Raw genomic sequence first — 24,559 nt, 5'->3', positions numbered from 1 at the left:
TAAATATTGATTTTCTGATTTACTAATTTTATGACCCTGCGTACCAGCGCTTCATGGCGGTTAAGGTAGACATACTCCTACTTTTTCCGGAGTCCAATCATCCATCTTCTTCGGCTTATCCGAGGTCAGGTTGCGGAGGCAGCAGCCTAAGCAGGGAAGCCCAGACTTTCCTCTCCCCAACCACTTCCTCCAGCTCTTCCCGGGGCGTTCCCAGGCCAGCCAGGAGACATAGTCTTCCCAACGTGTCCTGGGTCTTCCCCTTGGTCTCATACCAGTCAGACGTGCCCTAAACACCTCCCTAGGGAGGCGTTCTGGTGGCATCCTGACCAGATGCCCGAACCAACTCATCTGGCTCCTCTCCATGTGGAGAAGCAGCGGCTTTACTTTGAGTTCTTCCCGGATGACACAGCTTCTCACCCGATCTCTAAGGGAGAGACCCGCCACCCGGCGGAGGAAACTTGTACGCCGTGATCTTGTCCTTTCGGTCATAAGAAAGCTCATGACCATAGGTGAGGATGGGAACGTAGATCGACCGGTAAATTGAGAGCTTTGCCTTCCGGCTCAGCTGTTTCTTCACCACAACGGATCGATACAGCGTCCGCAGAACTGAAGATGCCGCATCCATCCGCCTGTCGATCTCACGATCCACTCTTCCCTCACTCGTGAACAAGACTCTGAGGTACTTGAACTCCTCCACTTGGGGCAAGGTCTCCTCCCCAACCCGAAGATGGCACTCCACCCATTCCTGGGCAAGAACCGTGGACTCGGCTTGGAGATGCTGATTCTCATCCCAGTCGCTTCACACTCGGCTGCGAACCGATCCAGTGAGATCTGAAGATCCTGGCCAGATGAAGCCATCAGGACCACATCATCCGCAAAAAGCAGAGACCTAATCCTGCGGTCACCAAACCGGAACCCCTCAACGCCTTGACTGCGCCTAGAAATTCTGTCCATAAAAGTTATGAACAGAATCGGTGACAAAGAGCAGCCTTGGCGGAGTCCAACCCTCACTGGAAATGTGTTCGACTTACTGCCGGCAATGCGGACCAAGCTCTGGCACTGATCGTACAAGGAGTTTTCGGGAGTTGGTGTTGGATATTTTAAATCTTGCTAAGTAGTTGGAAACAAGACATACTGACGCAGAGAACGTAGCAAGTCGAGGAATTGGTTGAAGTTGTCGGAGTTATTTCCGCACCATAAGACCAAGATATTGACCAGTACCAGTGGAAGTAACTCATTGGGTGTTAGAATCCGCCCACTGGTTTTAGAAGCTGAGCCTGAAAGATAAAAGTCATGAAGCACATGTTCATGAAATAATTAAATCAAGAAACAAGTTGAGAAAAAAATTGGTGAAGCCATTAAAACATTTAAATAATTAACTGATTAAATAAAGCCATTTAACCCTTGTGTAATGTCATATTGTTACTCAGCCAGCGTTTGTGGGTCTGATGGACCCGTTGCATTTTGTGGCTTTTAATGCCTCACAATCAAACTTTTTTATGTTAAAATACTGAATGGATGTTTACCTTATCCAAACAAACATCTGTTCAGTATTTTAACATAAAAGTGCAACAAAATGCACCGGGTCCATCAGACCCACAAAGGCTGGCTGAGTAACAACAATATGAACGTTGCACGGAAAAGTTCTCTGCCGGTTTCTGCAATCCACAAGGATTCTTCTTTTGTGTTTCCGCACCTGTGGTTCCCACACAAGGTTGGAACATTGTTTGTCAATACTGTCTGCTCTCATTTTCTCGCACATTTGACCCTTTGATGTTTTGTGTACCTACACTCCTGTCCTCCTCCTGTCTAGGCCTGCTGTAGGTGTGTATGTGTGTGGTACACAAAACATCCATTTCCACACTTCTATAAGCCCCGCACATATTGTAGGTAATAGAAATGTGTAGGGCGGGTGTATGGTGCGTGGTCATTAAATATGTTTTCTGATATATGTTCTTCACAGAAAATGAGCCAAAGTCAGTGAGTCTCAGTTTGAAAAATTAATTGTATCATTTTTCTTTTAATAAAAAATTTAAACGGGTTCCACAGACCCGAACACCACACAATGAGTGACCTATCAAATAAAAGCTGTGTACTACATTTCATTCCATATTCTAACTATTGCGGCAAAATTATTTGCAAATGTTTATCTTAAAATGTGTCTGTGATCTCATCTGTGTGTCGGTTTCTCAATGTGTGTGTAATTAGTGTTTTCAGTTGTTGGTCCGGATGATTTGTCTGTGGGTAAAACTAAATCGGTCTGTCCGTATTTCCTCAATTAGCTGTCTTTTGACTCTTGACTTTTTGTTTCGTTTCTGACGTTATCATGTTCGTCCTTCGTTTTCGAAGATGACCAGGTGACTTCACGTTGATTTGTGCGTGCGAAGATGGCTGATGAGGCCAATCCTAGAACGGAAGGACCGGCTGCAGTGAGGGCGGGTTATGGCTGGCTGAGAGGGAGGAACAGTCCCTGGTCTTGCCGAGCTGTCGCTTCTGTTCGGCTTCATGGATGCGTTTTTCCTCAAAGTCTGTTACACCATGCCAGACTGCAGAGCGCCAGTTTGAACGGTGTTGGGCATCGGCTGCCCAGGTCTCTGGGTCCAGACCACAGCCCTTGAGACTGGTCTTTAGTGTGTCCTTAAAGCGTTTCCGCTGTCCGCCGCGTGAGCGCTTTGCATGGTGCAGTTCACCGTACAGGACCCTTTTTGGTAGGTGTTCGTTTGACATGCGGCAAGCTGGGAACGCTTGAGGATGGCATAGATGTGCTCCATCTCAGCTCTGTGGAGGACCTCAGTGTCTGGGATCTTGTCCTTCCACCTGATGTTGAGCAGCCTCCTGAGGGATCTCATGTGGAAGGCGTTAAGTTGTTTAGCATGCCGGCTGTATGCAGTCCAGGTCTCACAGGCATAGAGTTGGGGCGGGTAGGACAACAGCACGGTAGACCTTAAGTTTGGTACGTAGGCTGAGCCCTCTGCTCTCCGACAGAACTGCGGGGTCGGCCGACCTGGACCCAGGTCTCTGGGTCCAGACCACAGCCCTTGAGACTGGTCTTTAGTGTGTCCTTAAAGCGTTTCCGCTGTCCGCCGCGTGAGCGCTTTGCATGGTGCAGTTCACCGTACAGGACCCTTTTTGGTAGGTGTTTGTTTGACATGCGGCAAGCTGGGAACACTTGAGGATGGCATAGATGTGCTCCATCTCAGCTCTGTGGAGGACCTCAGTGTCTGGGATCTTGTCCTTCCACCTGATGTTGAGCAGCCTCCTGAGGGATCTCATGTGGAAGGCGTTAAGTTGTTTAGCATGCCGGCTGTGTGCAGTCCAGGTCTCACAGGCATAGAGTTGGGGCGGGTAGGACAACAGCACGGTAGACCTTAAGTTTGGTACGTAGGCTGAGCCCTCTGCTCTCCCAGACAGAACTGCGGAGTCGGGCGAATGCTTCCGACGTTATAAGAATTGTGTGTCAGTATTCAGAGGTGTGTATGTGTAAACTGTACACCAATCTGCCACAATTACCCTATCGCAAGAACCCCTGGCCCCTGACGGAAGAAAGGTGACCATTTTGGCCGGATAACCTAACTGATAACTCATTTGAAAACAAAATACTTAGGACAACTACCACTAAAACCTAAACTTTTATTTATACAAAGTAAGAGAAAGTCAATTGAATTTGTTTTTGGCTTTGACACCAACACGAGTGAGAGTGGATGCAAGTGGCGAGTATGGGGAAAGGCAAGGTGAAGTTACAGACGGGCAACTTTTTCCACAACTTCGAATCTCTGCACGGACGTTCGACTCTGACAGGGCAGGAGCGTCGCAAAAGTCACGTGTAAAAATCGGGCAATCACACAAATCTGACTACAGAACAAGACATTTTTTTATGCACATACCGCGTTTCCTTGAATTGCCGCCGGGTAGATAGTATGCGCCTGCCTAGAATTATTACAAACTCGTTTCGAAAAATAATTAGCGCATGCTTAGCATTACCGCCGGCTCAGAATTAACGCCAGGTCAAACTCGTTTCGCAAAATATTATTTCTATTAGCGCAGGTCTGGATTTTCCGCAGGGTCAAACTCGTCACGTCACGAGTGACACTTCACCTGTCATCATTTTCAAAATGGAGGAGGCTGATTTCAATCATTTCAAATCGCATAAAGGGAAGAAGATTAAGAGCTATTTAGTAGGATTTAAGGTCCAAGCTATTGGATATGCTAAAAAGAACAGTAAGCAGCTATGTTTTATTAATATACCGTAGCTGCGTGTGTCAAATATGAGTCATTAAATGACTCCCGCTTCCAGTTGGTAGAGGGCGCTAGTGATCCTTCTTGCGACTACTCGGCTGCAGAAGAAGCAGCAAGAGTGAGCAGCGATCGTTTATTTGTTCCTCTCGCTTGCACTTTTAACATGGAGGATTACATATCTAAAATAAAACCGTTTTCTAAACTGGACTTTCAATCGAAGCAGGAGGTAATAAAGGAAGATCTCCATCGAGACAGAGAGACTTTTAAAACTGAAGAAAGATAAGGAAGACTTCTATAAACAAGTTATCGATGCTTTTGATCAGAATAAGCTGCGCATGGACTTTGTCCCCCCCTCCCTTGTGGAGGGGGTCCGGTCGGATGACCATGGATGAAGTACTGACTGTCCAGAGTCGAGACCCAGGATGGACCGCTCGTCGGGACCCAGGATGGACCGCTCGCCTGTATCGGTTGGGGACATCTCTACGCTGCTGATCCGCTTGAGATGGTTTCCTGTGGATGAGACTCTCACTGCTGTCTTGGAGCCACTATGGATTGAACTTTTACAGTATCATGTTAGACCCGCTCGACATCCATTGCTTTCGGTCCCCTAGAGGGGGGGGGTTGCCCACATCTGAGGTCCTCTCCAAGGTTTCTCATAGTCAGCATTGTCACTGGCGTCCCACTGAATGTGAATTCTCCCTGCCCACTGGGTGTGAGTTTTCCTTGCCATTTTGTGGGTTCTTCCGAGGATGTTGTAGTCGTAATGATTTGTGCAGTCCTTTGAGACATTTGTGATTTGGGGCTATATAAATAAACATTGATTGATTGATTGATTATTTATAAGTAAAGGTAAGACCAAAATAATGTTTTTTTTTATTAAATGTGCTTTTTATGATGGTATCCTTACATCACACTCAAATTTTTAAGCGCAGGCCTAAATTTACCGCATGCCTTTGGTAAGTGCCGGAGTGAGAAGAGGTTTTAAAATAATTAGCGCCCCGGCGGCAATTCAAGGAAATACGGTACTCATTCAACTCTAAGCACAAATTGCTTCACATGCACACCCCAAAAAAAGCAGACAACTAACGGCAGAAACGAGCAAAAAGTCACATGTAAAAAGTCAGCCAATCCAGGAAATAGTTGTTTTTTACACTGACAAATCATACAGGCACACCTTGATGTTCACACATTTGTATTTGTTACCTTCTTCAGAGCTGTGAAAAATGCCTATCTCAAGGATAAAAGTTAATATAACCAAGGGCCCTCTTTTATTTTATTTCGTTTAAGATAGGTAAGTTCCATTCGGGGTTATGGCAGCGCTACAAAAAAGCAGATGCATAAACTTCAAAAATGAGGATGAAGTATGTAAAAACATCATTTTTATTGTCTCGTTTTTTTGGTTTGTGTATTGTTTGTTAATCTGTTTTTACTGTAGCACGGGCCAAGTAAGTGCCCGAAAGAAAGTGTGATGATCAGACTTTTACATTCATTTTTTTAGTACAGTCGCGCTAAAAAAAAAAAAAGACAAAAAAAACAAAAAAAAAAACATTACCAGTTGAGTTGTATTAAATCGATGCACAATGGTGAGTCTGATGTCCCTTTCCAAAAATGTCCTAAATATGTTTAACACCGAAGCACATCCAATCATTTCTTTTATAACTCAAAATGTCAGTTTGTGTGGCATTCAGCATATTTCTTTTCAGGCACATCCCTGCTTTCTAAATGTTTATTCACCGTTCCCACAATTACAGCCCTCTCTTCCAGGGTGTAAGCAACACATTAACAAATGCGGATTTAAAAAAAAAAGAAAAAAAAAAGACCTATTTCCACTTCTAACGTACCGTATTTTTCGGACTATAAGTCGCAGTTTTTTTCACAGTTTGCGACTTATACTCAGGAGCGACTTATGTGTGAAATTATTAACACATTACGGTAAAATATCAAATAGTATTATGTAGCTCGTTCACGTAAGATAAGATTTGATGGGATTTAGCGATTAGGAGTGACAGACTGTTTGGTAAACGTTAGGGGTGTAACGGTACGTGTATTTGTATTGAACCGTTTCGGTACGGGGGTTTCGGTTCGGAGGTGTACCGAACGAGTTTCCACACGGACATATTAAGTAGCGTACCGCACGTTGTGTAGACAACACACGGCATGCTAGCAGCGACCGGGCAACGATAGTGACCAAACCTCCTCTTTTCACCGGATATGTCCTCTTTTGCGGGGCTGTCCGGGTGGAGTTCCTTAAATGCCTCAAATGTCCGGCATTTTAAAAGGCCTACTGAAATGAGATGTTCTTGTTCAAACGGGGATAGCAGGTCCATTTTATGTGTCATACTTGATCATTTCGCGAAATTGCCATATTTTTGCTGAAAGGATTTGGTAGAGAACATCCACGATAAAGTTCGCAACTTTTGCTCGCTAGTAAAAAATCCTTCCCTTTACTGGAAGTAGCAGACGATGTGCGCGTGACGTCACGGGTTGTGGAGCTCCTCACATCCGCACATTGTTTACAATCATGGCCACCAACAGCGAGAGCGATTCGCACTGAGAAAGCGACAATTTCCCCATTAATTTGAGCGAGGATGAAAGATTTGTGGATGAGGAAAGTTAGAGTGAAGGACTAGAGAAAAAAAAAAACTACACGGCAGAACGATTCATATGTTACTAAACAAATTTACTAGGATAATTCTGGAAAATCCCTTATCTATGTATTGTGTTACTAGTGTTTTAGTGAGATTATATGGTCGTACCTGTACAACCTCAAAGTCGGAGGGGTGTGGCCACGGGTGTGGTGACCGCCAGTATCTGCGAGGGAAGCCACGTTTCTCGACGAGGCGAAATCGGGCCGGCCTGAGATTTTTTTTTGTTTTCTCTCCTCCACGGTGGAAGCATTCGACAGTCGGGGGCGGCCATTGGGAGGAGGCAAGAGAGTCGCAGCTGCCTCTTTGACAGGTGCATGAGGAACGACGCAAGCTCTCCGCTCATGTCTATAGTAAGAGCCGACTTATTACCACCATTTACTCACCGAAACCTGCCGGTTGACATGTGGTAGGGAACCATGTTCCTTTGACCGCTCTGTTCCATAGTAAAGCTTCACCGTCATCTTTCGGGAATGTAAACAAGGAAACACCGGCTGTGTTTGTGTTAATAAAGGCGGACGCAATACACCGCTTCCCACCTACAGCTTTCTTCTTTGACGTCTCCATTATTAATTGGCATGTGTTGCAATGTTAATATTTCATCATTGATATATAAACTATCAGACTGCGTGGTCGGTAGTAGTGGCTTTCAGTAGGCCTTTAAGTTAGTGTATTTTCAATGTACGTTCAGCGTTAAGAAGGGGCTAAAAACAAAAATTGTGCACGCAGCAACAATCGTGAGAGAGGAGCAGAGACAGAGACAGAGAGAGAGTTAAGATAAACGCGCATGCGTCGCCAGGCTCTGCTTTTTAACCATAGATTTATCAGATTTTATTTTTTATTATCTATAGCGGGGGTGTCAAAAAGTGTGCCCCGGAAGCCATTTGTTTTAAACGCCCACAGCTCATTCTAAAAATACTATTAACATAAATAAAAGTGAAATAAAAAAGCTTAAAGGCTAAACAAAATATTGAATCAAAATCAATATTATGAATTATTGACCTATCCAAGGTTTTGATTACTTCGCATAAAATATTCCATGAAGAAAAATATTTTTGGTGGAAGATTTCGCAAATTTGGTAAATAAATAACCAAAAAAATGTATATTTTGTTGTTTTCTTACTGTACCGAAAATGAACCGAACCGAGGTAGGTATTGTGATAGCAAATTTACTTATACTCGTTTAAATAGATGATGTTCTTTGAACTGGGTACCAAAAGTTCTTTATTGGGCTCAGGGATTTGACACTTAGCAAGAGATCTCTTAACTGATCAAGCTCGGTCTCCTGTGTCTTTGATGTGACATGTGGACTTTAGTTGACCTGGGCATGTGTGTTTTCTCTCCCTGGCACCCCCCCCCGTGCTAAACTGTTGCCCTTTCCTGAGTGACCCCCCACCCCTAACCTTTATGGACAAACGACACCCTCTCCTTCTTCACAGGACTTGGGTATTCATTCCACTTGGTGTACTGTATGTAAATGAGCATGGAGGGTGGGACTTCATGACATATTCTAAAAGGGTTAGAACAAGCTGGAACGAACGGATGTGTCGTTCTGGTTTGGTCTCGCTTTGCGAAGCTTGTTATTATTTGTTTGTTACTTTAATAAATCATTTTTGTCACTAAAGTATCGTCTTTAAAAAATTCCACGACAGTACCGGACCGAAATTTTTGTGTACCTTTACACCCCTACTAAACGCATAGCATGTTTTATATGTTGTAGTTATTTGAATGACTCTTACCATAATATGTTAGGTTAACATACCAGACACCTTCTCAGTTGTTATTTAAGCCTCAAATAACGTACACTTATTCAGCCTGTTGTTCACTATTCTTTATTTATTTGAAATTGACTTTCAAATGTCTATTGTTGGGTTTTATCAAATACATTTCCCCCCGAAAATGCGACTTGTGTTTTTTTCCTTCTTTATTATGCATTTTTGGCAGGTGCGACTTATACCCTGAAAAATGCGGCACACGATATTTAAACTTTCCAAATCTGTTGTTTACTTTTTGGGTCTAACGCCTTTATCCTTCTCAAACTTGGCAATTTGGTTGAAGATGTCCAACAAATTTGCAGGAAGGTCCTTTTTGGCCTTTCCCCCCGGGACCAAGATCTCTCCACCCTGCTCAGACTCAGACCTGCCTCTATCTACCTTTTCCTCCTCGGCTCTGTCCTTACCCCGACACGTCTCTTCCCAAGCCTCCTCTTTTTCCCAGCCTCGGCTTTCAGACATTTCGCTTCCCAAGGAGCTCCTCCGAGGGAAACCTTTGCTTTGACCGCAGTGTCCTGAATGTTCGGCATCCGCAGGTTTCCTCGAGTACAAGGACTCGGAAGACGAGCAAGATATTTTGCGCTTCCTCTCATCTAAGCTTCTCCTCCTTTTGTCCTCATTTCCTCGCTCGACGCTCCTGTGACTACTATTTCTACGCATAGTTCTTTCTGGACTTCCACTGCTACTCTTCATCGTCCTGGAGCTGCTTTCTACTTTAACCTTATAGTTACTTCCTGAATGAGATGGACACTCGGACCCTTCATCTTCTGAGGTTCCTGACAAAGAGTACAAACAGATCCTTGCGCCATTGCCAGCTTTACCCTTCCTACTTGCCTCCCCCTCCTCCTCTTCGTCCATTACTCCAAAACCTCGGCCTCCCTTCTGGTTGAGAAAGGTGGCAGAGGTGTTAGGAGGTTCCGGGTACCACTCCAGCTCCTCATCCTCCTCTTTCTCCTTCCTCCTTTTCCCACATTTACCATCTTCACTCCTCCTGCTGCTCTCTCTTGAAGAGAGCCTGCGATGGCGCTTGCTTTCCCGCTGCGACCGCCTTTTCTTCTTTTTCTTCTTTTTGGACCTCCTGTGATCGGACGAGGACGATGAAGTGGAGGAGTTCCTAGAGGAAGGGGATGTTGACGAGGAAGGGGAGGATCTCTTCCGTTTTCGTTTCATCCTAGCAGAAACAAACATGCTGAGAATTGTGTCTGTTCAAAACTACAAACCCCGTTTCCATATGAGTTGGGAAATTTGATGTAAATATAAACAGAATACAATGATTTGCAAATCCTTTTCAACCCATATTCAGTTGAATATGCTACAAAGAGATGATCAAACTGATAAAAAAAATGTGCAAATAATCATTAACTTTAGAATTTGATGCCAGCAACACGTGAAAAAGGAGTTGGGAAAGGTGGCAATACATACTGATAAAGTTGAGGAATGCTCATCAAACACTTATTGGGAACATCCCACAGGTGTGCAGGCTAATTGGGAACAGGTGGGTGCCATGATTGGGTATGAAAAAAGCTTCCCGTAAAATGCTCAGTCTTTCACAAGAAAGGATGGGGCAAGGTACACCCCTTTGTCCACAACTGTGTGAGCAAATAGTCAAAAAGTTTAAAAACAACATTTCTCAAAGTGCAGTTGCAAGAAATTTAGGGATTTAATCATCTAATATCATCAAAAGATTCAGAGAATCTGGAGAATTGACTCCACGTAAGCTGCATGGCCGGAAACCAACATTGAATGACCGTGACCTTCGATCCCTCCCTGTATCAAAAACAGACATCAATCTCTAAAGGATATCATCACATGGGCTCAGGAACAATTCAGCAAATCACTGTCACTAAATACAGTTCGTCGCTACATCTGTAAGTGCAGGTTAAAGCTCTATTATGCAAAGCAAAAGCCATTTATCAACAACATCCAGAAACGCCGGCTTCTCTGGGCCCATGATGATCTAAGATGGACTGATGCAAAGTGAAAAAGTGTTCTGTGGTCTGACGAGTCCACATTTCAAATTGTTATTGGATAATATTCGACATCGTGTCATCTGGACCAAAGGGGAAGCGAACCATCCAGACTGTTATCAACGCAAATTTCAAAAGCCAGCATCTGTGATGGTATGGGGGTGCATTAGTGCCCAAGGCATGGGTAACTTACACATCTGTGAAGGCACCATTAATGCTGAAAGGCACATACAGGTTTTGGAACAACATATGCTGCCATCTAAGCGCCGTCTTTTTCATGGACGCCCCTGCTTAATTCAGCAAGACAATGCCAAGCCACATTCAGCACGTGTTACAACAGCGTGGCTTCGTAAAAAAACAAGAGTGCGGGTACTTTCCTGGCCCGCCTGCAGTCCAGACCTGTCTCCCATTGAAAATGTTTGGCGCATTATGAAGCGTAAAATAGGACAGCGGAGACCCCGGACTGTTGAAGGACTGAAGCTCTACATAAAACAAGAATGGGAAAGAATTCCACTTTCAAAGCTTCAACAATTAGTTTCCTCAGTTCCCAAACGTTTATTGAGTGTTGTTAAAAGAAAAGGTGATGTAACACAGTGGTGAACATGCCCTTTCCCAACTACTTTGGCACGTGTTGCAGCCATGAAATTCTAAGTTAATTATTTGCAAAAAAAATAAAGTTTATGAGTTTGAACATCGAATATCTTGTCCTTATAGTGCATTCAATTGAATATGGGTTGAAAAGGATTTGCAAATCATTGTATTCCGTTTATATTTACATCTAACACAATTTCCCAACTCATATGGAAACGTGTTTGTACTTTTCACTGAATCATGCAAATATATATATATTTTTTTTTAAGATTGACAGGAATTACTCACCTCTTCTCCTCTTTTAAGATCTTACGCAATTTCTCCGCACTGCTCTGACCGCTCTTAGCTTTGTCTGCCGCTTCTTTAGTGAGCGCCTCTTCCCGAAGGCGAATCGAATTCTTTACAGCCACGAGGCGAAATAATTTCATCACACCAAGGGCGAGCCAGAGTCCAGAAGTATGCAAAATTCCCCATGACCCATCCCATGCAACAATGACCGCAGAAATGGCATTCAGTCAAATGATCATTCAGTTGTTATGCAGAGGGGATGGAATTGTAAAGCAGAGGGTTTGAAAAGAAGTGATCGCAAAATCAAACACGATTATGACGATGTTAGTTGCAATTATGTATTCGCCAAAGGAAAAGTGGGAGCGTACCAAAAAGTTGGCAGATGCAGAGTGTTAAACATGAGCAGAGAAAAACCGTGTTCCGAGGTGAAAACAGACGGGTTACCGTATGCCGGTCGTGGACGAGGGGATGCAAGAGTGTGCAGGGGAAGGAGTCGTCAATTTCCAGCGTTATTATCCCACCGCGAGGCAGGTGACAAAAGGCCGTGTCAGTCAGAAGGTCAAGTCCCATGTGCACACACCATGAAAAATATAAAAAACAATAAAAACACTCATCAGTATTACTGTACAAACCACTTGAGCACATATAGATGAACAGTTATATTGTAGAAGTGACATATATTCACTCATATCACGATTCCCCAAGGCGTAATTACTCGGACACAGCGGCACCTCCACGTGCAAGTACTGTATTTTTCGGATTATAAGTCGCACCGGCCGAAAACGCATAATAAAAGAGGGAAAAAAAACATATAAGTCGTACTTTTGGGGGGAAATTTATTTGATAAAATCCAACACCAAGAATAGACATTTAAATGGTAAATGGGTTATACTTGTATAGCGCTTTTCTACCTTCAAGGTACTCAAAGCGCTTTGATCAATCAATCAATCAATCAATCAATGTTTATTTATATAGCCCCAAATCACAAATGTCTCAAAGGACTGCACAAATCATTACGACTACAACATCCTCGGAAGAACCCACAAAAGGGCAAGGAAAACTCACACCCAGTGGGCAGGGAGAATTCACATCCAGTGGGACGCCAGTGACAATGCTGACTATGAGAAACCTTGGAGAGGACCTCAGATGTCTTTGCAGTCCATTCAATTGAATATAGGTTAAAAAAGGATTTGCAAATCATTGTATTCAGTTTTTTGTTTTTTTACGTGCCAACTTCACTGGTTTTGTAGAATGTATTATTTTGATCTTTCTTAGTGGATCAGGCCCTGAGTGTGTTAAATATGTAGTGAGAATCTTCAAAAGCTAACTAGCAATATGGAAGACAGCACGTAGACCCTTTTGATAGGAAACGGGAATACTAAAAACCATGATGGAACAGTTGATTACCAGAAAGTGTTATTATGCGCATTGTGCAAGAATAAGTTCTTTTGCAAACCACTTCCATCTTAAAATTCAATCAATCAATCAATGTTTATTTATATAGCCCCAAATCACAAATGTCTCAAAGGACTGCACAAATCATTACGACTACAACATCCTCGGAAGAACCCACAAAAGGGCAAGAAAAACTCACACCCAGTGGGCAGGGAGAATTCACATCCAGTGGGACGCCAGTGACAATGCTGACTATGAGAAACCTTGGAGAGGACCTCAGATGTGGGCAACCCCCCGCCTCCTCTAGGGGACCGAAAGCAATGGATGTCGAGCGGGTCTAACATGACACTATTTCCACATTCACACACACATTCACACACTGATGGCGGGAGCTGCCATGCAAGGCCCTAACCACAAACCATCAGGAGCAAGGGTGAAGTGTCTTGCTCAAGGACACAACAGATCGTGACGAGGTTGGCTAGAAGGTGGGGATTGAACCAGGAACCCTCAGGTTGCTGGCACGGCCACTCTCCCAACTTCGCCATGCCGTCTTCACATTTGAAAGGCAATTTGAAATAAAGAATAGTGAACAACAGGCTGAATAAGTGTACGTTATATGATGCATAAATATTGATTGATTGATACTTTTATTTATTCAGTAGAAGCATTTAAGTCTCATCTTAAAACTCATCTGTGTACTCTAGCCTTTAAATAGACCTCCTTTTTAGACCAGTTGATCTGCCGCTTCTTTTCTTTCTCCTATGTCCCCCCCTCCCTTGTGGAGGGGGTCCGGTCCGATGACCACGGATGAAGTACTGGCTGTCCAGAGTCGAGACAAAGGATGGACCGCTCGTCGGGACCCAGGATGGACCGCTCGCCTGTATCGATTGGGGACATCTCTACGCTGCTGATCCGCCTCCGCTTGGGATGGTTTCCTGTGGACGGGACTCTCGCTGCTGTCTTGGATCCGCTTTGAACTGAACTCTCGCGGCTGTGTTGGAGCCACTATGGATTGAACTTTCACAGCATCATGTTAGACCCGCTCGACATCCATTGCTTTCGGTCCCCTAGAGGGGGGGGTTGCCCACATCTGAGGTCCTCTCCAAGGTTTCTCATAGTCAGCATTGTCACTGGCGTCCCACTGAATGTGAATTCTCCCTGCCCACTGGGTGTGAGTTTTCCTTGCCCTTTTGTGGGTTCTTCCGAGGATGTTGTAGTCGTAATGATTTGTGCAGTCCTTTGAGACATTTGTGATTTGGGGCTATATAAATAAACATTGATTGATTGATAGTAGATTGCACAGTTCAGTACATATTCCGTACAATTGACCACTAAATGGTAACACCCCAATAAGTTTTTCAACTTGTTTAAGGTACAAATATATACTATCAGCATAATACAGTCATCACACAAGTTAATCATCATAGTATGTATATTAAATTAATTACATTATTTACAATCCGGAGGGTGGGATGAGGAGCTCTGGTTGATATCAGTACTTCAGTCATCAACAATTGCATCAACAGAGAAATGTGGACATTGAAACAGTGTAGGTCTTATTTAGTAGGATATGTACAGCCAGCAGAGAACATAGTGAGTTCACATAGCATAAGAACAAGTATATACATTTGAAGTACATTTGAGTTTTTTATAATCCGGGGAGATGGGATGTGAATGGAGGAGGGTATTAGTAAAGTGTTGAAATTGCCTGGAGGTGTTGTTTTAGATTACATTAGATTAGATTAGATAGTACTTTATTTATTCCGTCAGGAGAGTTCCTTCAGGAAAATTACAATTTTCAGCCCAATCCCATTCAAGATCAGACAAACATTAAAGGGAGACAGAACAGGATCGCTGACGGGTCTGCCGGCTTCCAGCGCCCCTTACAAAAAAAGATGAGATACAGGTAAACAAGGGGGGGAGAAAAAAATAGAAGATTAAAATAAAATTAAAAAATCGGTCTTAGCCTGGGCCCTGGAGAGGGGGTGCAGACTGAGGCCAAGGGAAAAAAACAACAACTCATAGCCATAGTGCACACACCTCTTACATGTGTGTAAGCGGACTTTTAGAGCGGTTTTGAAGGAATATAGAGATGCACTTACTTTTACACCTGTTGGGAGTGCATTCCACATTGATGTGGCATAGAAAGAGAATGAGTTAAGACCTTTGTTGGATCGGAATCTGGATTTAACGTGGTTTGTGGAGCTCCCCCTGGTGTTGTGGTTATGGCGGTCATTTACATTACATGTACTTCGGTATCAGGGAAGTGTAGCGGATTTTATAGACTAGGCTCAGTGCAAGTTGTTTTACTCTGTCCTCCACCCCGAGCCAGCCAACTGAGAAGGTGCCTGGTATGTCAACGTAACATATTATAGTAAGAGTCATTCAAATAACTATAACATATAGAACATGCTATACCTTTACCAAACAATCTGTCACTCCTAATCCATAAATCCCATGAAATCTTCTTCCTCTAAGTCGCTTCTAAACAACTCTGCCAACTCCAAAAGGTATGCGCCGCTTCCTCTAGTCGTTTTCTGCTGCATATTTCACTACGTCCAGCTTGTAATCTGCAGTACACAAATTCCTTGCTGCTAGCGAGGTGTATAAAATAGTCAGGAATTCTCACGGATACAAAGGATTCTGGGTATTTGTTGTGTTGCGTTTATGTTGTGTTACTGGGAGGATGTCCTCCCGAAATGTGTTTGTCAATCTTGTTTGGTGTGGCTTCATAGCGTGGCGCATATTACTAAGAGTGTTAAAATTGTTTATATCACCACCATTAGTGTACTCTGTGTCACCCAGTATGCCTTGCAGTCGTGCGCGTGTTGCTGCGGAAGCCACACACATGTTGCTGGACTGACAAGCAGATCGTACATGCTGTAGAGGGCGACAAAGTCAATGGCTTCATAGCACGCCCTAATACTTATTATCTGGGTGACTGCCGGTAGTCATTCTAGAGAATATTAGCGTCTCCTATTGTCTTCTTCGCTTTGTGACTCGGGTCTTAAATGGCTCTTGGAATGGCAAAGGATACCGATCCCAGAACCATGTAAATAAAATATTTCCGGATGATTAAACCGCCACCCGACTGAATATAATTAAAATCAACCGACCCGCGGTTTATCCACGGACTCCGCGGATGAGACCGCAAACCGCGCATCTCTAGTGCAGACCAAACGATTAGCATGCCGTGCTAGTCGATGCACACTCCACGTAAATCAACTTGAATCCGTCCCTGATCGTGTTGTTACAACCTCCGACAACACACCGACGAGGCATGATGTCTCCAAGGTACGGAAAACAGTCGAAAAAAACGGAAAATAACAGAGCTGATTTGACTCAGTGTGTGTAATGTGTTTGAGAAAATGGCGGATCGACTACCTAGGTGACGTCATCGCCCCGAGAGCGAATAACAGAGAGGCGTTTAATTCGCCAAAATTCACCCATTTAGAGTTCGGAAATCGGTTAAAAAATATATGATCCTTTTTCTGCAACATTAAGGTATATATTGATGCTTACATAGGTCTGGTGATAATGTTCCCCTTTAATAGCTACGACAGTAGCATATAGCAGTTAGCATCCCATTACCCACAATGCACTTCAGCCATGACCCTCCCCCGCCGAATTCTTATTGGTTGACGTGTGTGTGTGTAACGATTGCTGATTTTTTCTTCGTCTCTTCCGCGAATGAGATAAATAATATTTGATATTTTACAGTAAGGTGTTAATAATTTCACACATAAGTCGCTCCGGAGTATATGAAAAAAACTGCGACTTATAGTCGGAAAAATACGGTAAGTATCTTCCTACGCAAAAACTCCTTGAGCATTCAGTGGAGCACATGTGAGCAACATCAGACGTGCACACTGTGGCCACACCTGCAGCACACCTGTCCTAAACCTGACTAAATAACAAGTTACATTTCTTATTATTATAATCAAATGACAGCAGTCACTTCCATGTGATCATTTTCTAATATAAGTGTTTTGGCCCACTTATAACGACTAGAACAACAAATATTGTTTTTCATGAGCTGTATACTAGTATTGTACGTCTAGGTGGGGGTCCTGCTTTGGAAATCATGTGTACCCCTTTCAGATATCGCATTTGGTTCCCATTAAAACATTCACATGCTGCACAATGAGATGTTAGCACTGGATCACGTGTACATTCCTGCAACTTTCTGTTTTTAAAATATATACATTTTTATTAGTATTTTTTTTATATAACAACAGGATTTCATGATTAATATTTAGAAAGTAAGATTCTTAATAAATGACAGTAGAATGAGCACACATTTAATTAGTAAATCATAGTGTAACGACCTGAAATGACACATGCGTGGAGTTGGAAATGTCCGACTTTTTGTGTGGCTGTAAACGCATCACTGGCTCAGTGCCATAAGTGCATGTGTTGGCACAAATAAGAAAGTGCTGTTGACATGACGGATGGCAAAGTTGGTTTTGGTCTGCTTTGTACAGCAGAAAATGACCAGCTTTGCTAGATAGAAATTGTTTAGCGATGTTTTTGGTCATGTGTTTATAAAGAGTTTTGCTAAATAAAGTGATCGACGGAATTCTTGTCCTCCTTAAAGCGTCTCGACAGACGTTACAATAATTGAACAGTGGTAACGAAAACTGTTGTCTCTGTTGTGGCCTCTTTTAGTTAGTTACTTTGAAAATTGCTTTTTTTTTTTTTTTTTTACTGGATTTTGTGCGTGGCATAGAATTTGGCCCTTGAGGCAATATCAATTTAGCATTAGAGCTGGCCCGCCGGTGTTATACTGCGTCGGTGCCGCTGTAACACCGCATTCACCGCTAATACTCATACTTGTCAACCCTCCTAATTTTCCCGGTAGACTCCCGAAGTTCAGTGCCCCTCCCGAAAATCTCCCGGGGTAACCATTCTCTCGAATTTCTACCGATTTCCACCTGGACAACTATATTGGGGGCGTGCATTTAGGGCACTGCCTTTAGCGTTCTCTACAACCTGTCGTCACGTCCGCTTTTGTGGCTTTTACACACACACACACACACACACACACACACACACACACACACACACACACACACACAAGTGAATGCAATGCATACCTGGTCAACAGCCATACTGGTCACACTAAGGGTGGCCGTATAAACAACTTTATCACTGTTACAATTATGCGCCACACTGTGAGCCCACACCAAACAAGAATGGCAAACACATATCGGGTGATGAACATCCGCACCGTAACACAACAGAACAAATACCCAGAACTCTTCCGGGAAACTTCCAGCAAACTGACCAATAATTAACGATTTATTCATGCATTTTCTCTTGCTACTTTAAGGCTTGAATGTTTGGTTCATTCATTATTGTTATTTTATTTTCAAATTTATTATTAGCCTGTGGAAAAAAATTGATATTTACCTCAGAAGATTGCAAATAGAAACAAAAAGGCACAACATTTTTATTAAAATTTTATTTGATATGCCATTGATATTTTTTTTAATTATTATTATAATTATTTGAAACTGGATTTTGCATGTCACTAAAGTTATATAAGCCTGGCTTGTACAATATTTGATGCAAAACTTGTTAGGGTCCCTTTTAAAAGGTTAATTTGTTCAACCTTGGCCCGCGGCTTTGTTTCCGTTTAAAATTTTGGCCCACTCTGTATTTGAGTTTGACACCCCTGCCCTAGAGGGAACGTTGCTTGCAGCACTAACTCTTCTGGGACGCTACAATATAAACCCCCCAGCTACTCGCCCAAGTGAATGCAAAACATACCTGGTCAACAGCCATACTGGTCACACTGAGGGTGGCCGTATAAACAACTTTAGCACTGTTACAATTATGCGCCACACTGTGAGCCCACACCAAACAAGAATGGCAAACACATATCGGGTGAACATCCGCACCGTAACACAACAGAACAAATACCCAGAACTCTTCCGGGAAACTTCCAGCAAACTGACCAATAATTAACGATTTATTCATGCATTTTCTCTTGCTACTTTAAGGCTTGAATGTTTGGTTCATTCATTATTGTTATTTTATTTTCAAATGTATTATTAGCCGGTGGAAAAAATTTGATATTTACCTCAGAAGATTGCAAATAGAAAAAAAGGCACAACATTTTTATTCAAATTTTATTTGATATGCCATTGATATTTTTTTTAATTATTATTATAATTATTTGAAACTGGATTTTGCATGTCACTAAAGTTATATAAGCCTGGCTTGTACAATATTTAATGCAAAACTTGTTAGGGTCCCTTTTAAAAGGTTAATTTGTTCAACCTTGGCCCGCGGCTTTGTTTCCGTTTAAAATTTTGGCTCACTCTGTATTTGAGTTTGACACCCCTGCCTTAGAGGGAACGTTGCTTGCAGCACTAACTCTTCTGGGACGCTACAATATAAACCCCCCAGCTACTCACCCAAGTGAATGCAAAACATACTTGGTCAACAGGCATACTGGTCACACTGAGGGTGGCCGTATAAACAACTTTAGCACTGTTACAATTATGCGCCACACTGTGAGTCCACACCAAACAAGAATGACAAGCACATTTCGGGTGAACATCCGCACCGTAACACAACAGAACAAATACCCAGAACCCCTTGCAGCACTGACTCTTCCGGGAAACTTCCAGCAAACCGACCAATAATTAACGTTTTATTCATGCATTTTCTCTTGCTACTTCAAAGCTTGAATGTTTGGTTCATTCATTATTGTTATTTTATTTTCAAATGTATTATTAGACTGTGGAAAAAATGTGATATTTACCTCAGAAGATTGCAAATAGAAAAAAAAAGGCACAACATTTTTATTAAAATTTTATTTGATATGCCATTGATATTTTTTTTATTATTATTATAATTATTTGAAACTGGATTTTGCATGTCACTAAAGTTATATAAGCCTTGCTTGTACAATATTTAATGCAAAACTTGTTAGGGTCCCTTTTAAAAGGTTAATTTGTTCAACCTTGGCCCGCGGCTTTGTTTCCGTTTAAAATTTTGGCCCACTCTGTATTTGAGTTTGACACCCCTGCCTTAGAGGGAACGTTGCTTGCAGCACTAACTCTTCTGGTACGCTACAATATAAACCCCCCAGCTACTCGCCCAAGTGAATGCAAAACATACCTGGTCAACAGCCATACTGGTCACACTGAGGGTGGCCGTATAAACAACTTTAGCACTGTTACAATTATGCGCCACACTGTGAGCCAACACCAAACAAGAATGACAAACATTTCGGGTGAACATCCGCACCGTAACACAACAGAACAAATACCCAGAACCCCCTGCAGCACTAACTCTTCCGGGAAACTTCCAGCAAACTGACCAATAATTAACGTTTTATTCATGCATTTTCTCTTGCTACTTCAAGGCTTGAATGTTTGGTTCATTCATTATTGTTATTTTATTTTCAAATGTATTATTAGCCTGTGGAAAAAATGTGATATTTACCTCAGAAGATTGCAAATAGAAAAAAAAAGGCACAACATTTTTATTAAAATTTTATTTGATATGCCATTGATATTTTTTTTTATTATTATTATAATTATTTGAAACTGGATTTTGCATGTCACTAAAGTTATATAAGCCTTGCTTGTACAATATTTAATGCAAAACTTGTTAGGGTCCCTTTTAAAAGGTTAATTTGTTCAACCTTGCCCCTTTTAAAATTTTGGCCCATTCTGTATTTGAGTTTGACACCCCTGCCCTAGAGGGAACGTTGCTTGCAGCACTAACTCTTCTGGGACGCTACAATATAAACCCCCAGCTACTCCCCCACCTAAACCCCGCCCCCCCAACCCCGCCCACCTCAACCTCCTCATGCTCCAAATTACAAGCTGCTGTTTTGAGGCACGTTAAAAAAACAATAATGCACTTTGTGACTTCAATAATAAATATGGCAATGCCATGTTGGCAGTTTTTTTCCATAACTTGAGTTGATTTATTTTGGAAAACCTTGTTACATTGTTTAATGCATCCAGCGGGGCATTGCAACAAAATTAGGCATAATGATGTGTTATTTCCACGACTGTGTATATCGGTATCGGTTGATATCGGAATCGGTATTTAAGAGTTGGACAATGTCGGACTATCTGCAAAAAGCCATTGTCGGACATCCCTAGTCAAAACACACACTAAGTGCATACAATTATAAACAGCATGGGGAAGGAAAATTGCAAAAAAAACAACTTATAATTCTACTGGTTAATAAAGAGAGTGCGTGAAGTACAATGAGGAGGTATTTGGGCTTCAAAATGATCGATAAAAGGAACGCTTTAAACACAAACACGCAGCAAGGCGGTGCTTTAAAACATGCCTTGCCAAAGGTGGCAACTGACTTTGCAAAATACCTTTGCTTTAAACTTAGCCAAACAATTAGGTAACAAGCAGTCAGATCTGCACAAGGAGTTTAAAGAGCGACAGGTGATGTAGTTAACCTGCTCCCCTGCTGTGCACATACTGTACATCAAGGGTGTCCAAACTTTTTCCACTGAGGGCCGCAAAAACCAATGCAATATATGTATAAACTAATACGATATATGTATAAAAAATATACATTTAGGCCTCCATTCATTTATGATCCGGGGGACCCCAAAGGGTTTTGGTCAAAAAAAGTATTAAAAATGTGTCATTATTCAAGTATTATTATTTTCATTATTATTCAAGTTTTAAATCTATATATCAACATTAGGAAAAAAAGAATGGAAAAAACACACAATATGCAATATTTTTACCCAATACCTTTTTTTAGGTGGAATATTTGAGATTGTATAACAATTAGAGCCTTAATTTTGGATTTTTATTCAATATTATATTTTGAGCTATGACACTTAAAAACAAATCACACTAAAATAATTAAAGTGTTAAAAATAAATTATACTTTTTTTTTTACTGTTTTACTTTTAGCACAATAATCTCCAGATCAACTTCAGATATATCCGTCAATTTTAAGTTTTATTGTTGTTTATGTTTTGTTTGTTTTAGGCCCTTCTTTAAAAAAAAAACAGCTCAGTTTTTTATATGGCAAAACACAAAATATGCAACATTTTCCCCCAAAAATATCTCAAAGTGGAATATTTAATGTGACGTAATTGAAGCCTTGAATAGGTCAATAATTCAAAATATAGCTCGGTTGGTAGAGTGGCCGTGCCAGCAACTTGAGGGTTGCAGGTTCGATTCCCGCTTCCGCCATCCTAGTCACTGCTGTTGTGTCCTTGGGCAAGACACTTTACCCACCTGCTCCCAGTGCCACCCACACTGGTTTAAATGTAACTTAGATATTGGGTTTCACTATGTAAAAGTGCTTTGAGTCACTAGAGAAAAGCGCTATATAAATATAATTCACTTCACTTCACTATTATTTTTTAAAGAAAGAAACAGCCTGCATGACAGCTTCGTGTTATTAAAGCATTGCAACATTTTCTTGTTACATTTCACCTGTTTGCTCTTTTATATCACTTTTAATGTTTTTAATTTTTGTCAATTGTATTTTTAAAATGTACCGTGGGGCCGTTAAAAAGGACCTGCGGGCCGCACTTTGGACACCCCTGCTGTACATAGACGAACACACAGCTGGTTGGCTTGGATTATTAGCACAGTCCAAAACCGCCTAACGTCAACTATGCAAGTGAAAGTTTGTTATAATTTCCTACAATGTGTGTTTTACCTGCTACATGGCTTACCTGTGTACTTTTAGACTTTACGAATGATTGTGTTTGTCTTACAGCAGAGACAAGAGTGGCGACCAGAAATCATGAAGCATTTATTACAATTTCAAAAAAAGCTTTCTATTCTAGTCTAACTTAATCTAGATCAGGCTTGGGCACTTATTTTGACACGGGGGCCACATTTAGAGAAAAAAATGCTTCTGTCTATTTTTAGGAACACTAATACAAAACCTCACAATAATGTCTGATTGAATGCTAAAAACGTTATGACAGACCGCCTTAAAAAACATTATGAATTTTTGAATTTGTCTATAAACGATAAAACACTGAATATTGACAAAAATATGAACGTCACACCCCCTTTCGATCGACAGATTTTACAATCAAGTGAAAGGCAACAAAAATGCAACAAAATATGAACGCAAAGGTTACAAAATAAACCCACATACAATCTGATACATCACTAAGATTTAGAGGTTTGTAGTGAAAATCTCCTTACGCTTTCCACTCACACTACTTGGTGCCTCGTCTGAGCTGCTGTGACGTCGATTACCATAGCAACTAACTAGATCAATGGTTCTCAAATGAGGGGACGTGTACCCCTGGGGGTACTTGAAGGTATGCCAAGGGGTACATGAGATTTTTTAAAAATATTCTAAAAATGCCAATAATTCAAAAATCCTTTTATAAATATATTTATTGAATAATTCTTCAAAAAATATGAATGTGAAAAGAAATGCAACAAAATGTAATATTCAGTGTTGACAGATAGATTTTTTGTGGACATATTCCATAAATATTGATGTTAAAGATTTCTTTTTTTGTGAAGAAATGATTAGAATTAAGTTCATGAATCCAGATGGATCTCTATTACAATCCCCAAAGAGGGCACTTTAAGTTGAAGATTACTTCTATGTGTAGAAATATTTATTTATAATTGAATCACTTGTTTATTTTTCAACAAGTTTTAGTTATTTTTATATCTTTTTTTCCAAATAGTTCAAGAAAGACCAATACAAATGAGCAATATTTTGCACTGTTATACAATTTAATAAATCAGAATCTGATGACATAGTGCTGTTTACTTCTTTATCTCTTTTTTTCAACCAAAAATGCTCTGATTAGGGGGTACTTGAATTAAAAAAAATTCACAGGGGGTACATCACTGAAAAAAGGTTGAGAACCACCGAACTACATGACCATAGTAACTAATTAGATGACCATAGTAACTAATTAGATGACCATAGTAACTAATCAGATGACCATAGTAACTAATTAGGTGACCATAGTCACTAATTAGATGACCATAGTAACTAATTACATGACCATAGTAACTAATTAGATGACCATAGTAACTAATCAGATGACCATAGTAACTAATTAGGTGACCATAGTCACTAATTAGATGACCATAGTAACTAATTAGGTGACCATAGTAACTAATCAGATGACCATAGTAACTAATTAGATGACCATAGTAACTAATTAGATGACCATAGTAACTAATCAGATGACCATAGTAACTAATTAGGTGACCATAGTAACTAATTACATGACCATAGTAACTAATTAGATGACCATAGTAACTAATCAGATGACCATAGTAACTAATTAGGTGACCATAGTCACTAATTAGATGACCATAGTAACTAATTAGATGACCATAGTAACTAATCAGATGACCATAGTAACTAATTAGGTGACCATAGTCACTAATTAGGTGACCATAGTCACTAATTACATGACCATAGTAACTAATTAGGTGACCATAGTAACTAATCAGATGACCATAGTAACTAATTAGGTGACCATAGTAACTAATTAGGTGACCATAGTTACTAATTAGATGACCATAGTAACTAATTAGGTGACCATAGTCACTAATTAGATGACCATAGTCACTAATTAGATGACCATAGTAGCTAATTAGGTGACCATAGTCACTAATTAGATGACCATAGTCACTAATCAGGTGACCATAGTAGCTAATT

General features: G+C 41.2%; 1 protein-coding gene across 3 annotated transcripts in view; it reads right to left on the bottom strand.

The window, feature by feature from the left end:
• Positions 1-1,985: 1,985 nt before the first annotated feature.
• The window catches only part of LOC133540855 (tetratricopeptide repeat protein 14-like), a 66,310-nt gene continuing 43,736 nt past the window's right edge, over positions 1,986-24,559 (bottom strand). Inside the window, exons 12-13 of one of the 3 annotated variants that reach the window (XM_061883833.1) lie at positions 11,500-11,609; positions 1,986-9,824 (exon numbers count right to left, since the gene is read on the bottom strand). In XM_061883833.1, the coding sequence (XP_061739817.1) occupies positions 8,885-9,824; positions 11,500-11,609 (1,050 nt within the window). In that variant the 3' untranslated portion in view covers positions 1,986-8,884. Of the gene's footprint in view, positions 9,825-11,499; positions 11,610-12,321; positions 14,777-24,559 lie in introns of those variants that run through there. The other 2 variants (XM_061883834.1, XM_061883835.1) reach the window with 2 other exon arrangements.

The sequence above is a fragment of the Nerophis ophidion genome, linkage group LG22, assembly GCF_033978795.1.
Source record: "Nerophis ophidion isolate RoL-2023_Sa linkage group LG22, RoL_Noph_v1.0, whole genome shotgun sequence".
NCBI lineage: Eukaryota > Metazoa > Chordata > Actinopteri > Syngnathiformes > Syngnathidae > Nerophis > Nerophis ophidion.
Note: the sequence above shows the minus strand (reverse complement) of the source record. Positions and strands in the feature narration are given on the sequence as shown.